This window comes from Vombatus ursinus, unplaced genomic scaffold (genome assembly GCF_900497805.2).
Source record: "Vombatus ursinus unplaced genomic scaffold, bare-nosed wombat genome assembly UNPS02014820.1, whole genome shotgun sequence".
Lineage (NCBI taxonomy): Eukaryota > Metazoa > Chordata > Mammalia > Diprotodontia > Vombatidae > Vombatus > Vombatus ursinus.
The window spans coordinates 11,552,806-11,566,342 of NW_020954598.1; the positions used below are offsets into that span (position 1 = coordinate 11,552,806).

The 13,537-nt window shown below is 38.7% G+C and overlaps 1 protein-coding gene across 1 annotated transcript in view; it reads left to right on the plus strand.

Annotated features, from left to right (window-relative positions):
* Window positions 1-13,537, plus strand: part of DDC (dopa decarboxylase) — an 85,176-nt gene that overhangs the window by 47,413 nt on the left and 24,226 nt on the right. Inside the window, exon 9 of the mRNA XM_027837093.1 lies at window positions 6,310-6,386. Coding sequence (XP_027692894.1) covers window positions 6,310-6,386 — 77 coding nt within the window. The remainder of the gene's footprint in view (window positions 1-6,309; window positions 6,387-13,537) is intronic.

Sequence of the window (13,537 nt, forward strand, 5' to 3'; positions counted from 1 at the left end):
TTACCAAATGTGACACAGAGATCCCATGTGAGTACATGATTTTGGAAAAATGGCACCAATAAATAGACTTGCTCGACTTAGGGTCACCACAAACCTTTCATTTGCAAAAAACACAGCAACTGTGAAGTGCAATAAAATGAAACACAGTATAACAAGCTAAGCCTGTACCCGGGCACTGATGTAACCAGTTTATTGCAACACAGTTTTGTTGGGCTGAGAGCATATCACAGTTGGATAGCAGCAAGATTCTCACAGAGCTACAATGTGGTGAAAGAATATGGGGCTTTACATAACATCTCATTTTATCCTCACAACAACTGTGTGAGGTAGGTGCTATTATTATAATACCCATTTTACAGATGAAGAAACTGAGGCTGATTCAAGAGGTTAATTAGCTTGCCTAGCCAAGGTCACATAGCTAGTAAATGTCTGAGGCAGCATTTGAACTTAGTTCTGAGGAAGCATTTCAAATTGAGGTCTTTTTGCCTACAAGTCCAGCCTCTCTGTCCACTGAACTACCTGCTGTCTCTATTTATACTCAAATAAGGGAAGGATAGAATCATTTTGAAAACTCCTGGTACAGGCAGATGGCCTTCCACCATCAACACATATTATAACTCTCTATGTTAAGACAGTGGATAAATTCTGTGGAGTTGCCTGAGGTTAAATTCCTCTTTGAGGATCACTAGAACCAAATATCAGGAAGGATTTTAATACAAGTCTTCCTGACTACAACATTATACTCTAAACTCTGGAGTTTGACATAATCATTATAATTAAAAGAAATATAAAAGCAACAGGTGCTGTGTTCCTTGAATTTAAGCATAGTTGCCAACTTCTATAAGGAAGGAAGAAAATAAGCATTTGTTGAGTGTCCATAATATTCCAGGCACTGTGTTAAGCCCTTTACAAACATTATCTCACCTTGTGAGGTTGATGCTATTAATAGACTCAGTTTACATGGGGAAACTGAAGCAGATGGAGGTTAAGCTGCTGCCCAGGGTCACACAGCTAGTAAGTATCTGAAGTCACATTTGAACTCCTGGCTCAGCGCTTTGTCTTCTATGCCACCTAGTGCCTCCTATATTTAAAAAGATACCTCCTCTCCCCACCCCCACCCTTACACACTCAGGAGTGAATTATTTGTTGTTGGTTTTTAATTTCAGACTTGGCTATTATTACAAATGGGAAATTAAAGGAAAGAAAATTGTTTACTGAACTCACTGACATTTCATGTGTGTGCATTCTTTGAAATGAAAACTATCTCTGTATTTCATAATGAAATTTTACCAATGGTTAGTCCATAATGTAAAGTAAACATTTTGGTTATTTCCATTAAATATTGAAATAGACAAGATAATTGGAATTTCTAAAAACCAACTTTGAACAACCACAGTCAATACTTTCCCTAATGATTTCATTATTCTCCTCATAAACCTTTTGCTGTGCATTTGTTGCTAAGAATCCTTTGTATGCAAATTTAAACCCTTCTTGCTAGGTCTTAATGGTCCGTTACTATGGGATTAGTTTTTTAAAAAGTTCCACACTCCTCGGCATATCAATTGCACTTCTCTTTTTTGCCTGCTTAGATAACTACGTTCAAAAATCCCAATTGCTCTCCTCCTCCCCAATTAGTTCATTGATATAGAGTAAGATTACTACCTAAGGAACCACAAGGATTTCAGCCACTTACAAGAGGTCACAGCAGTTCTAACGTTCTTAAAACCTGAAAGTGGTTCTAGAAACTGATTTAAAAATAAAAGGTAGTTCAGTCTATTCTGCTGGAGCTTACCTTTGGGATATCTTGGTTCTTTTGTTCATTAATATCCTGCTCTTTTTTTGTAGTTTGGTGGTAAACATTTTTAGGAGGCTTGTGCAAATGTGATCTCCTAGGATTCTATAATGAAGGGAATTTAGGGGAATTGGGTCTCATCTTTCCTGTTACAAGAAGAAATTAGAGGGGCAGTTAGGTGGCGCAGTGGATAGAGCACTGTCCCTGAAATCAGGAGGACCTGAGTTCAAATCTGGCCTCAGACCAAACACTTCACACTAGCTGTGTGACCCTGGGCAAGTCACTTAACCCCAATTGCCTCACCAAAAAGCAAAAAAAAAAAAAAAAAAAGAAGAAATGAGACCCTCAGAGGTTAAGTAACTTGTCCAAGGTCACACATTGTCATCATCATCATCATCATCATCATCATCATCACCATCAATAGGTCACATTTATTTAGTTGTTTAAAGTTTGCAAAGCCATTCAGGTAGCTCACCTCCTGTGAAACTTGCTACAAACCTGTAAGGTATTATAGATTCTATAAGTATTATCATTCTCATGTTTGCAAATGAGGAACTGAAGTTCAGAAAGTGATTTGTCCATGGTCTTTCAACTAGTAAGAGTTGGAGATGAGATTGGAAACCTTCTGATTCCAAATATGGCATTCTCTCTGGTTTTCTGTTTTCTGAGCTAAGAATGCCCATGTTCATTGGTTATAAGACATAAAACTTGGAGGAGTCAAAGGAATTTAGTTCATACTCTTCAGTGAATTAGTGACAAAACTGATGCTCAGAGTGGGTAAATCAATTGCCCAAGGTCATACAACTAGTAAGTGGTAGGGCTGGGGTTTGAACCCAAGACCTTTGATTCCAAATTAGTTCCTTTAATGATTCTTTATATGAATTGGTTTATAGGTCCCTCTCTCTTCTAACCACCTTTTTAGGGACACATATTGCTTTGTCAATGCTCCTCTTAAAATGAGTTATTGCATTCCCTGAAGAAATTTTATCTCAGTAGTACAGAATGGCAAAATGCGCAAAACAGCAATGACATTACATGAAATCATTGAGTTAATTTAATGAGATTAATCCTAAAAGGCATGGATAATAACAGTTCCTATTTCTATGGCACTTTAAGGTTTGCAAATCACTTTATACACATCATCTCCTTTGGTCCTCACGGCAGTCCTAGGAGGTAGATGCTATTATTTTTTCCCATTTTACAGAGGAGGTAACTGAGGCTGGGATAGGTAAGGAATTTGCCCAGGATCATAAAGCTAGTAAGTAGAGTCTCTGAGGTAGCATTTGGAACCAAAATGAGGCTCAGATTAAGTGACTTATCCAAGGACCTTATCCTGCTGACTCCAAAGACTGCACTGATTCTTTTTGGTCATGGATCACCTCACACATCAGTGGTCTAAATCTTCCTAATGTATATCCTCTTTATCCTATTCCTTTACTCTTTACTTCAACCTTCCTCTCTTCCCCTTCTACATACCAGGTATAGTTCTGTCTAATGAATTCATTTGATTAGAAAAACTTACAATATAGTGTAGCTAAAAGAGTATGGGATTTAGAAGCAGCTTGTATATAGAGTGTTGGACCCAGAATAAGGAAAACCTGAGTTTAAATCCAGCCTCAGACACTTACTAGTTGTGAAACCCTGGGTAAGGCACTTAACCTCTACTTGCCTCAGTTACCACAACTGAAAAGTAGGAATAATAGTTGCACCTGCCTCTCAGGGTTGTTGTGAGGTTCAAATGAGATCCTTGTAAAGGACTCAGAGAACATGGGTTTCAATACCAGTGCTACCATTTATCCACTGTGTGATCTTAGACAAGTTGCTTGTATTAATAATAGATAATACTTTATGGTTTATAATGCATTTTATATATGTCATGTCACTAAAATAGGAGGCTAGGTGGCATGTGGGTCAGAGCTTTGGATTTGGAGTCAGGAAGATATGTTCAAATTGTACCTCAGACACTTAGCTGAATAATCCTAGGCAAATCACTCTGCCTCTCTGAGCCTCAGATTCCTCAGCTATAAAATATAATGAAATGATATTTATAAAGTGCTTTGCAAACCTTAAAATACTATGTAAACTATACTGCTGGACCTGAAGTCAGGAAGACCTGAGTTCAAATCTGGCCTCAGACACTTAACTAGTTGTGGGAACCTAGGCAAGTCATTTAACCCTGTTTACCTTAGTCTACTCATCTGCCAAATGAGCTGGAAAAAGAAATGGCAAACCACTTCAGTATCTTTGCCAAGAAAATCCCAAATGGGGTCATGAAGAGTCGGATATGACTGAAACGTCTCAACAACAAAAATTTGAGCCTTACAAGAACCATTTGAGGTAGAGAGTACACATGTTATTATCCCTATTTTATAAATGAGTAAACTGAGGCTCAGAGAGTTTAAGTGACTTATCCAAGGTCACAGAGTAAGTAGGTATCAGACTCTTCTAGGTCTTCTTGACCCAAAGTCCAGCACTCTAATTAATTCATCATGATTCCTTCCACTTTATCTCCCTCTGGACCTCAGTTTTCTAATCCATAAAATGAGGGAGTTAGACTAGATGAACTCTGAGCTCCTTTCTTGGGACTGTTACTGTATAATCCCAATTCCATAATGAAACCAAGGCATTCTTGGATTCTTAGTCACCTTTGAGGTTCCCAAAACCAACTGCAATCATATGCAGTTGGCCCTTATTAAATGTTTACTGAAACGAATTTCTGTGTCTCGGGTAGCTTTATTTATTTCTATCATCACAGAAAGTACTCCTAACTGGGTCACCTATTAGAATGTGTGCCCTTGTTCACATATGAGACTGAGATAGCAATGGTATATCACCTGAAATCAGTCACCACAATTGGGGAAAAAAAGCTCCAAATGCCTTCCCTACAAACAGTGGGGCAGTCAGGAGTATCATTTTCATATATGAAGGGCGGTATTGTGTGGGTGTATCTTCCATTAGTTTTAATGGAATTTTCTCATACAATTCAAGCAGAGAATATAATCCAGAAAGTTTATTATTGTTGATTGACACAGTCTTTTTTTTCCCTTTTAGAGGAAGAAAAAAAACACATGGGTATTAGCTTTTTGAAAATAAATCCAGTTACCTTTCTCTCTCATTTCCTCATTGGTAGTCAGTATTCTTGAAGCTTTATTTCATGCTTACTGGGCTTTATCTTTCAGTAACTATTACATTACATTTGTTTTCAAAGCCAAGGCCACTGTCAGATTGAAATTTAGTCTCCAGTCTGTCCCTAAGAAACTTTCACCACAATATTGTTATTAGGCCATGCCACCCACCAAAGTAGAGACAATTTTCAAATTTCTCATGATTTTTTTTTAACCTTTGCTTTGCAGTGATCATATTCTAATTTGTGTGAGGATATTGAATAGAGAGACTTACCTGGAAACCACAAAGACCCTGATTCAGGTCCCCTCTTTGATATATACTTTCTGGGTCATCTTGGGCAAATCACCTTATCTGTTAGTGAGTGCTCCAGGCACCTCACTAAGCTTTAATTTGTAGGAAAGGTGCCAACCTGCATTGGTAAAGAGAGTTTTCTCACCTGGGGACTTCCGTATACAAATGAAATCATCAGCCCAGATGCCACTGTAATTTGTGGTACAGATTTGTGTGTACTTACATCCTTTTCCTATTTGACTATAAAACGTTGAAAGGCAAGGTCATTGCTTTTTATCTCTCTCTATCCCCAACTGTCCAGCCCAGTCCCTTGAACTTAATGTTGTTGAATTAAATGGAATTGAATTACATAATTCAAGTCCCTTTATATATTCAACTCAGAATAAAAAAAAAGATAGGAGGTTTTTGCCTTGAATCATTGATAACACAAGCTGTCTTGTATACCAAGACCCGTGGCCGCTAGTAGTATTTCAGATTTGTTTGTGTAATGGGACCTGGCGCATGTCCAGAGTACCTCTGATGGCCTTGCATTTGGGAGTTTGTTCTTTTTTCCTTCAGGGGAAAGGGACAAACTCTGTAATGGGGAGGAGGTGCCTATGGATTAAATTACAGGGGAGAATATTCTGGGGCTCAGTACTGTGTTACCCTCAGAAGGTATCTGTAGATCTACTTAGGAAGTCCTTATTTAATTAGCTTATGTTATTTACTATCTCTATTCATTAAGTTTCCATTTGGAAGACATTTTCTTTTTATTTTCTTTTTTTAAATAAGTTTTTATTGAAATCTTTTGCTTTTACATGAACTAAATTTCCTCTGTAGCCCCATCTTTCCAATCTGAGAGACCTATCTATTCCTTATAACAAATAATTTTTGGAAAGCTTTCTATGTGTCTTTTCCTTGTTTTTTAAATACATACACTTATTTTTTAAAATGAAAATGAGTGAAATTAATGTAAGACAAATTCATGTGCAAGAATTTTCCGAAGCCTCTAAGTATATAACATGATTGTAGAATCAAACCATTTTCTGACATTTCTGATTCTTTGACATGACAGTCATATGATTAATTAAACTGTATTATATGGATTTGACCAAAAACAGGGTGAAAAAGAGAAGAGACCTGATAGGTGCCTTTAAGCTGGATCCTCTTTACCTACAGCACCAAAACCAAGAATCTGGTAAGCAGACTTTCTTCATTTTATTGTCACTATTGCTTTTTAAGGTGATCTTGACTCAATGTTAAATCCAAAGTCACATCCCAAACTTATGTTATTGCAGCAGGTGTTCATACTGAGCAAAGAAAGTCCAAACCCAGTTCAGCTCAGTGTTTCCAGAACTCTAACTAGGGTGAGGTTAACAGGATTATACCTACTTAGCAGGAGTACATTATCGAAGTTGGAAGTTACCATATGGCTCTCTTCTTCCAGATGAGCTCCTCCTTAGCCAGGCCTTGCCCTGCTCCATTTCCCTAGTGATTTCCTCAGCAACAGATCGATAGTTTTCTGAGATCTTTGCCCACAGAGGTCTCAGTGCCTGTAACTAAATTTGTCTGAAAAACAAAAACAAAGTTGACTTGAAAGTTTGTTTTTTTTTCAGGCTGCTTATCTTAGGTATATTTTGTAAAGTGTGGCCTAGGTGTGAAAGTGCTAGTTAGAGCTCTGGGTACCTATCTGTTAGCTGAAGTGACTGGATTTTCATTAGTTAAGACTGCTACATAGGTTAAACCTAGGACTTGGACTGTACAGTCAAGCCATGCAACCATCACCTGTGTGTATAAGTTTATTACATATTCCCCGTATTGAGAGGGACTTATTTTGATCTGTTCAGCTAGAATAAATAAGGCTATGATGTGAGGTGCTGGCAATTCCTTCTGACCAATGATGAATTTTTGATTTGAATATTATCATGAAAAATATCATACTTGATAGATTTTTAAAGTATATGTGGGAAAATTCTCTGGGTATAAAATAAATTATCAAAAACAAAGGCATTCTCCATATGTGGAGTACATTAACTTTCCCAGGACTAGAGAAGTTATTGACCTCCTACACTGAACACAAGAGAAGGGAATAATGTGTGATTTTGCATAAAAAATAACCTCAATGACAGGCTCATTTGAGGTATCCCTTCCCACTCTCTTTCTCATCTCTTGTTGGACCATTACTAATGTGTAGGCGCCACAAACTGGGATTTCCCAGACTCTATAACTAGAGAAGCTTATGACTCATAGTCAAGTTGTTGGGAATTTTTAACTTCTGGCACTTTAGGATGACTTAGATAATGCACCATGAAAATATTACCAAAATTCAGGTCACAAAAGAAAGCCCAACAAAGAAGAGTTTGAGTGTTTTTCTTGCTTCTCTCTCTCTCTCTCTACCCCCCCTCCCTCCACTCCCCACTTCTTTCTTTCCCCCTCTCATCCCATCTCTCTCCCTCTCTCTTTTGCTCTTTGGACAAACTATTTGGCAGTACACTTTTATTTAGTAATTTTTGTAGAACCATGTTATAACATTGCTGGTAAGAAACAAAGAGACCACCTACAGCAACCACAGTGAGATTCGCCAGACAACAGAAGGTTTGCAGTACGTAAAGGACCTACATTATCCCTGAATCCATTGTGTAGCAAGCAATTTTTATGATGGGGTTTTATGGTACTATATTTAATCTCCAAATAGACAATCTATAGGCATTTGAAACTCAACATGGCCAAGACATAATTCATTATCATCCCTCCTTTCTACACCCCAACCTATCTCTCCTCTGAACTTGGCTATTTCTGTTGAGGACTCCATCATCCCTCCACCCACCAAGGTTTACAACCTAAGTCTTTGATACTTTTCTCCCCTGCATCTCTTATATTCAGTGGCCAAGTCTTTTCAAATGTACCTCCACAACATCTCTTATAGACATTCTCTTCTTCCCCTTTGGATGTGCAGGCTCTTATCACATCTCACTTGGACTATAATAACAGGTTCCCATTGGGAATCCTGGCTTCTGTTCTCTTCTCTATCTCATCCACCCTCCACGCAGTTGTCCAGACAATCTTCACAATGTCATGCTATCATGCCATTCCCTTACTCAAATCTTTAGTAGCTCTAGCATAAAATATAAAATTCTCAGTCTGGCATTGAAGGAAGAAAGGAAAGCAAGAATTTAAGTGCCTACTATGTGTCAAGCATTGTGCTCAACACTTTATAAATATTATCTTATTTGATCCTTACAACAACCCTGGGAAGTAGGTGTTATGATTATTTATAGTTGGGGAAACTGAGGTAGACAGAGGTTAAGTGACCTGCCCAGGGTCACATGGCTAGTAAATGTCTGAGGATGGATTTGAACTCAGATCTTCCTGACTCCAGGCCCACGCTGTATCCACTGTACCACCTAGTTGCCTTTGGGCCTTTACAATCTGTCTTCAGGCTCCTTTGATAGGCTTATTGAACTCCCCTTCATATTCCAGTCAAATTGGCCCGCCTGTTGTTTCCCAGACTTGGTACATTGCTTCCTCCCTCTATGCCTTTGCCGAGGCTGTCCACCATGCCTAGAATGCATTCTGTCCTCAGTGTCACCTCATAGAACCCTTAGTTTTCTTTAAGGATCAGCTCATGTGTCATTTCCTATAGGAAGCCTTTTTTGATCCCTTTAGTTGTTAATACTCTTCCCCTCTTCCACAGATTATCACGTTTCCACTTCTTTGTTGATGAAAGATTACATGGAGTAATGGATAAAGGAAAGAGTGGCGGCCACACAGTCAGGGCTGCCTAGGTTCAAGTCCTTCCTCTGACACACACTGGCCCCGTGACACTGGGCAAGAAGGTCAGGAAACTATCTGCTTTGATAGAGGGAATTCCTCCCAGTGAGGTCTCTATACCAATAAAATCATAGGTTGGCCAAAAATTCCTAAACAAACAAAGCCTAGCTGTTTAACACACACACATACACATACACATATACATACATATCTACATAGGTAGCTAGGTAACACACATACATACATATATACATAAGCTCCTTGAGTATTGGCTTTCATTTTGTCTCTGTATACTCAGCACATATAGCACCTAAAATCATGTGCTGATATGCCCAAGCAGCCTCAACTCTGCAGCCCCAGTTTCCACTGCGAAGTGTCTTCCACCACATGGTGACCAGAGTGAGATGCTGGGAAAAAGACTGTGGCTGAATGCTACAGGAGCACCCATACCCAAGGCAAAATAGCAATGGATTTCTGTTTGTTGATAACAACAATGATGGCAGGGAGATAATCCTACTTCCCTATTCCTTAACTATTCTGGCTCTCATATGCTGAGCATATATCTCATTCCTCATTTCTTCAAAAAGTCTCTGCCTTCTCTATTGCCCATATGTTCTAAGAAGAAACTGGTTTGTTGAAAATATTTTCATTTCATGCATGTGTATTTTGGTTTCAGGGGTTTGGGGGGAGGGAAGAGTAACAGGAGCATGAGTAAAGTTAGATTTTGCTGAAGGACACAGAAAGAGAGATTCTTTTTCCAATTTACTGGAATGACCAGCTGGAACTTAAAACAAACCACAGAGATTTTTATTAATACATAATATTATAGCTCCCCCAAAGCTGGGAAAGGATGAAATGAATCCTCACTGTCCAGAATTTCTCTTGACATAAAAAGATTTAGTTGTGTTCTGGTAGGAGGAGACTTGCTAATTAGAAGTAGGAGAAAACCCCTAGCTGAGACAGTGGCTTTGAGCAACTACTATTTTCCATTAACTTCTCCCATAGCATGTCAAAGGAAACTATCCTTCCCACCTTCCCCTCTCCAAGGGATTAGTGAATGGAGAAGGTCAAGCTTGAAGGAAGGAGTTGGGAAAAAGTAGCTCTACCCTAGGAATGTGTTGGTAAATGTTTAACAAGCAGCTCTCCTCCCCACAGACCCATTTTAAGTTTAATCTGCAGTATTAACATCTTCTTCATCACTTTTTTTTAAAGTCTGGACAATCCACAAAACAATAAATCAAGCCCTGATTTGTAGCTTTCCAAGGAGTAAATGCTCATCCTGAAAATTTAACCATCAGTTTTTGTGAGCTGGTATGCCGGGCTCCAACACACCCCTGCTCCAACCATAACCATCAACCATTGTTAGATTTACAAAGGAAATATGGCAAGCTGACAATATTGGGACAAATAGCTCCTTTAGCTTTCAGGCAGCAGTGTTATCAAAAGTCAGAACCCCTATATCTTTTATTGACAAAATTCTTTAGGAGATGAAAGAATTGTTTTCCTAGGTAAGAGGGCAACTAGTGCTGTATTTTAGCTTAGTTTTTAGACTGGAAGCATCTCATAATTGAAAGATAAAAGTTATTTCCATGATAATTGACACTTAAGAATTACTAGAAATCCATTTTTATTCCAACTACTATCATTATATTAATTGCTAATTAATAACAATTATAGTATACATTTATCAAGTGTGCCGAGTGTTATACAGGCACTTTGTACACTGAATTAGTTAAGTAGCCAACAATTTTCATCTCGAGCTCCTTTTCTTTCTCATTAGCTATGTTTCCTTCCTAGCTTAAGTCCCATTATTCAGTAATTTAGAAGGCTTCACTGATCAGATAAAATGATTTCTGCTCATTTACTTTTAACAACCAAAGGGCCTTCTTTCTTCAAAAGAAAAAATAGTGATTATTTGTTATGGGCCTCCTTGATGCCTTTACAACTGATCAACTCCATGGACTTGCCAGCAGCCAAGAATATCAGTCAGACCCTTTCAGCAGACATATAAAGCCCTAGCTCATCCTCGTAAATAGGATATTCATGTCCTGTTTAGTGTCTGGATGAATATAGATACGGGCATATAGCTAATAATCACCCAGATAAGAAATAATGTGGATCCCATTATGCTTCACCAGTTGTCTGTTATCTTTGAGTCATTAAAATACATTAGCCCATTACAGGAACATGAAATTATATGCCCATCACCAATTGCCTCATGGTTTACTGTTTGTGTTCAGCAGGGACTAAGGCAAGAAATTCTATGACATTAAAACATTTCTCAACTGGCATCAATCAGAAGTTCAAAGCCAATGGCTCCTTTTGCCACTAACCTGGAGAGCAGGAACTATACAGGATGGGCGGGTAGTAAGCTCCCAATCTAGCAAAGTTTAGAGGCAATGAAGTGTAGTGGATAGAGGTCTGGACTTGGGAGTGAGCATTAAATTCAATTAACATTGGGGGGCGGAGCCAAGATGGCAGAGGGAAAGCAGTGACTTGCTAGAGCTCTCCCCCAAACCCCTCCATATACCTATAAAAAATGGCTCTAAACAAATTCTAAAGCAGCAGAACCCACAAAAAAAACCAGAGTAAAACAAATTTCCAGCCCAAGACAGCCTGGATAGTTGATCGGAAAGGTATATTGTGCCGGGCTAGGAGAGGAGCGCAGTGTGGTATGGGTGCGCAGGCCGCAGCGACCCTGGAGCAGGCCTCAGAGGACTGAATTGCGGGCAGCTGTGGCGGTTTCCAGACTTCTCAACCCACGAATGCCAAAGACAACTTAGAAGGTCAGTGGGAAAAGTCTGTGATTGTGGTGAGAGAAGAAACTAGGTCTCAGCCTTAAGTCCTGAGCGTGGCTTCTGGGGCAGCAGCTGCCTCCTGAGCTTCCGGCCCACAGACTGAGGGGGAATCGAGTGGCTGATCAGAGGGGGATTGCAAGGATCTCTTTGCCAGTGCTGAGGCAGGAATCTCTTGCTTTGACCGTGTTTGGATCTGGGTCATGTTCTGAGGGGTGGTCCTGGGGCGAGGAGGAGCACTGGAGTGGTGGAGTTTGTTGTGGAGGTGGAGAGGAAACACCTCGCCCTTTATCATAGCACCTTGGAAGAACTGACACTTTTCAGATCCCTAGAAGTATCTCTGAAAACAGCTGTACAAACCCCCAAAGCTTGGGATAGTACATTCTCCACATTGGAAACAGACTCTTACCTTAACAAAGAGTTTAAAACTCAAGTAATTGGTTGGGATCATGAGCAAGCAGCACAAAAAGAGTCAGACTATATTATCTTACTTTGGTGACAAAGAAGATCAAAACATACAACCAGAAGAAGAAAACAAGATCAAAGCTCCTACATCCAAAACTTCCAAGAAAAATATGAATCAGTCCCAAGCCTTGGAAGAGCTCAAAAGGGATTTTGAGAAGCAAGTAAGAGAAGTAGAGGAAAAACTGGGAAGAGAAATGAGAGTGATGCAAGAAAATCATGAAAAGCAAGTTAACAGCTTGCTAAAGGAGACCCAAAAAAATACTGAAGAGAATAACACATTAAAAAATAGCCTAACCCAAATGGCAAAAGAGGTCCAAAAAGCCAATGAAGAGAAGAATGCCCTAAAAAGCAAAATTGGACAAATGGAAAAGGAAGTCCAAAAGATTACTGAAGAAAATACTTCCTTAAAAATTAGAATGGAGCAATTGGAAGCTAGTGACTTTATGAGAAATCAAGACAATGTAAAACAAATCCAAAAGGATGAAAAATTAGAAAACAATGTGAAATATCTCATTGGAAAAACAACTGACCTGGAAAATAGATCCAGGAGAGAGAATCTAAAAATTTTTGGACTATCTGAAAGCCATGATCAAAAAAAGAGCCTAGACATCATCTTTCAAGAAATTATCAAGGAAAACTGCCCTGATATTTTAGAACCAGAGGGCAAAATAGAAATTGAAAGAATCCACTGATCTCCTCCTGAAAGAGATTTCCAAAGGAAAACTCCTAGGAATATTGTAGCCAAATTCCAGAGTTCCCAGGTCAAGGAGAAAATATTACAAGGAGCCAGAAAGAAACAATTCAAGTATTGTGGAAACACAATCAGGATAACACAAGATTTAGCAGCTTCTACATTAAAGGACCGCAGGGCATGGAATATAATATTCTGGAGGGCAAAGGAGATAGGATTACAACCAAGAATCACCTACCCAGCAAAACTGAGTATAATTCTTCAGGGGAAAAAATGGTCATTCAGTGAAATAGAGGATGTTCAAGCATTCTTGATGAAAACACCAGAGCTGAATAGAAAATTTGACTTTCCAATACAAGATTCAAGTGGAACATGAAGAGGTAAACAGGAAAGAGAAATCATAAGAGACTTACTAAGGTTGAACTGTTTACATTCCTGTATGGAAAGATGACATTTGTAACTCACCAGACCTTTGTCAGTATTAGGGTAGTTGGAGGGAAAAAAATTATATATATATATATACATATATATATAAATATATATATGTATATATATGTATAGATAGATAGATAGATAGATAGATAGATAGATAGATAGATAGTTGGATAGATAGATAGATAGATAGTT